The following is a 2,327-nucleotide window of genomic DNA, read 5'->3' on the forward strand; positions in this document are numbered from 1 at the left end:
CCCGCCAGTGCTTCATTTCCCCGGGAGCTGCCAGGGAGGCGTCCCGTGGCGCGCTCCTTTGAAATTCAAATAACCGGTTTCCCACCTCCCGCTGACTGACGCCTTCAAAGCCTCCCGCCGCTCCCAGCTCCTCCTGCGGCGTCCCTCTCACCTGCACCCACGCTAATTCACTTTTCCTCCCAATTATCAACCCATCCTCTCTGCCCACCAGCTGCTCATCCCACCCGTTTGCGCCTGCGAGCGCTGTAACAAAGAAGAGCTTGAGGGGGGCACGGGACTTGGAGCAAAAGCGGCTCAAAATTACCCGTGGCTGAGTTTTCTTGCCCCGGATAACCTCCCTGTGGAGGACGGGGTCACATCCAGAGGCTACAGAGATGCTTCTGTGACCGAAGCAGGCTTGGCCGGAGCTCTCGTAACCTTTTCCCCATTGCCAAGCCAGCTGCCAATCCTTGTCCTGGGTCACGGCACCCACATGGCTGACGAGACAGTGCTAACGACCAGCGCAGCAGGACGGACACAGCAGCGCTGCCCTGCGCCGGGACCCCCTGAGGCAATCGCAGCCGCCTGTGCAATCTCTGACACATTTATTATTAGCTCTGCGCTGGCTGAGGTGGCTCAGGGTGTGGCTGCACCCCGTGTGCAGCAGGTTTGGCCACAAAGGATGGGTCTCCTCCTCGGGGCTGTACCAGCTGTGTGCCAGGTGCTGTGCCCAGCACTGCCCCCGTGGGCACAAGGAGCCCCCTTCAGATCCAGCGCCGAGCCCCGGTCACGCTGTTGAAGAGATAATCCCTGCCGGTGCCTGGGATGGAGGCGGCACTCAGTCCCTGCCCTGTGGGCCTGGTCCCCATCCCTGCTGTCCCCAGACTCCTCTGCCCTGGGGGACACAACCTCAGGCTGCTGGGGCTGTGGGACAGGGCACTCACGTGGGTCCTGAGCATGGCCATCGAACTGCCCCTGTGGGGAGGAGACGGGAGAGGCTGCTCAGGGCCACAGGGCTCTTCTGCCTCCCTGGCAGGGCACCCACCCTCGCTGCCACACGCTTACTGTGCTGCTGGCATGTGGGTGTCCCTGCTCCTCCTTGCCCCTGCTGTGCTCCACCACATCCCATGAGCTGCAGAAGGAAGAGTGGAAGGGAGGGAATGCTGCCAGTGATGGGCTGCGGCCTCAACCCCAAGAGATGCTGCTGGGAGAGGCTTGCCAGCCAGGTTCTGCCCTGCCAGCTGCACTCTGTAAAGCCCATCATCCACCTACCTGATCGTCCCCTGGCACAGGAGGGGACTCTGACAGGGCTGTGCTCCCCCAAGCACCACCACCTTTCACCGGTGCCTGAGCACCCAGCAGGTCTGTCACCACATCCTCTTGTTTCCCATGGGCTGGCATGCACCACTCTTGTGCTTGGAGGATGCTGTGCTGGGGGAGCTGCCAGGGCCACCCACAGGGGCTGACCCTGGGTCTTCTCCCTGGCATGGTCACTACAGTCCCAGTGTCACCAAGCACTGTGTCCCCAGCCTTGCCAATGAACCCGGATCCAGCTATGCATCACCTCGGGGCAGTTATGCCAGTGGAGGTGACTGTTATCCTGCCATGGGCTTGCATGTCCCCTCCTTGCTGTGCAGACTCTTGGCACAGGCTGGTCTAGCGTCTGCCTAGGCTGTCCTCTGTCACCTGTCACCGTCACTGATCCTCCAGGGGTTGTGCAGCCTGCTCAGCTCTTCTCTGGGAGCTTTCCCTGACAAATGGGGCTCACCCCTGCCAAACAGGGGCTCCCCTGGTGAGCTGAAGTGACCTCAGCCCTGGTGCCAGGACCCAGCCTTGCAGCAGCCATTGGCACCAGCACTGTGCCATCCCACCCTGGCCACTGCAGAGTTTGTGCCCCAGCCTGGCCACAGATATCATGGTCTACTGGCTAAATTGTTCTCTCTGCTCCCATAGCCCCCATCAGGGCTGCACCCTTGCCCTGGGCAGAGAGGGCTCCCCGGCACAGCAAGCCACGGCCAAATGCAGAGAATGTTAAACATACCCCGTGTGCTGCATCTCCCTTGGTACCTGCAAGGACAATACAACTGCCAATGTGACCACCCCGGCCATACAGCACTCACCTCTTGGCCAGGAACAGCTTGCCAGGGGCCCGGTTGCTGTGGGAGGAGCAGAAGGCAGCCGTGAGCCCTTGGCCCTGCTCACTGAGCCGCGCAGCGAGGCGGGCTGGGGCTCACCTGCACAGCAGGCTCCGGGCCGTGCAGCCCAGGGTGGCCAGCAGCAGGACACCAGAGATGGACAGCACGGCCACAAACCAGGCTGGCGGGTGCCACGCCGCCTCCGTCTGCAGG

At 62.5% G+C, this 2,327-nt stretch overlaps 1 protein-coding gene across 1 annotated transcript in view; it reads right to left on the reverse strand.

The window, feature by feature from the left end:
* Window positions 1–743: 743 nt before the first annotated feature.
* CDHR4 (cadherin related family member 4) overlaps window positions 744–2,327 on the reverse strand; it is a 5,611-nt gene continuing 4,027 nt past the window's right edge. Inside the window, exons 14-18 of the mRNA XM_031058219.1 lie at window positions 2,214–2,320; window positions 2,100–2,135; window positions 1,045–1,111; window positions 924–954; window positions 744–799 (exon numbers count right to left, since the gene is read on the reverse strand). Coding sequence (XP_030914079.1) covers window positions 744–799; window positions 924–954; window positions 1,045–1,111; window positions 2,100–2,135; window positions 2,214–2,320 — 297 coding nt within the window. The remainder of the gene's footprint in view (window positions 800–923; window positions 955–1,044; window positions 1,112–2,099; window positions 2,136–2,213; window positions 2,321–2,327) is intronic.

The sequence above is a fragment of the Geospiza fortis genome, unplaced genomic scaffold (genome assembly GCF_000277835.1).
Source record: "Geospiza fortis unplaced genomic scaffold, GeoFor_1.0 scaffold78, whole genome shotgun sequence".
NCBI lineage: Eukaryota > Metazoa > Chordata > Aves > Passeriformes > Thraupidae > Geospiza > Geospiza fortis.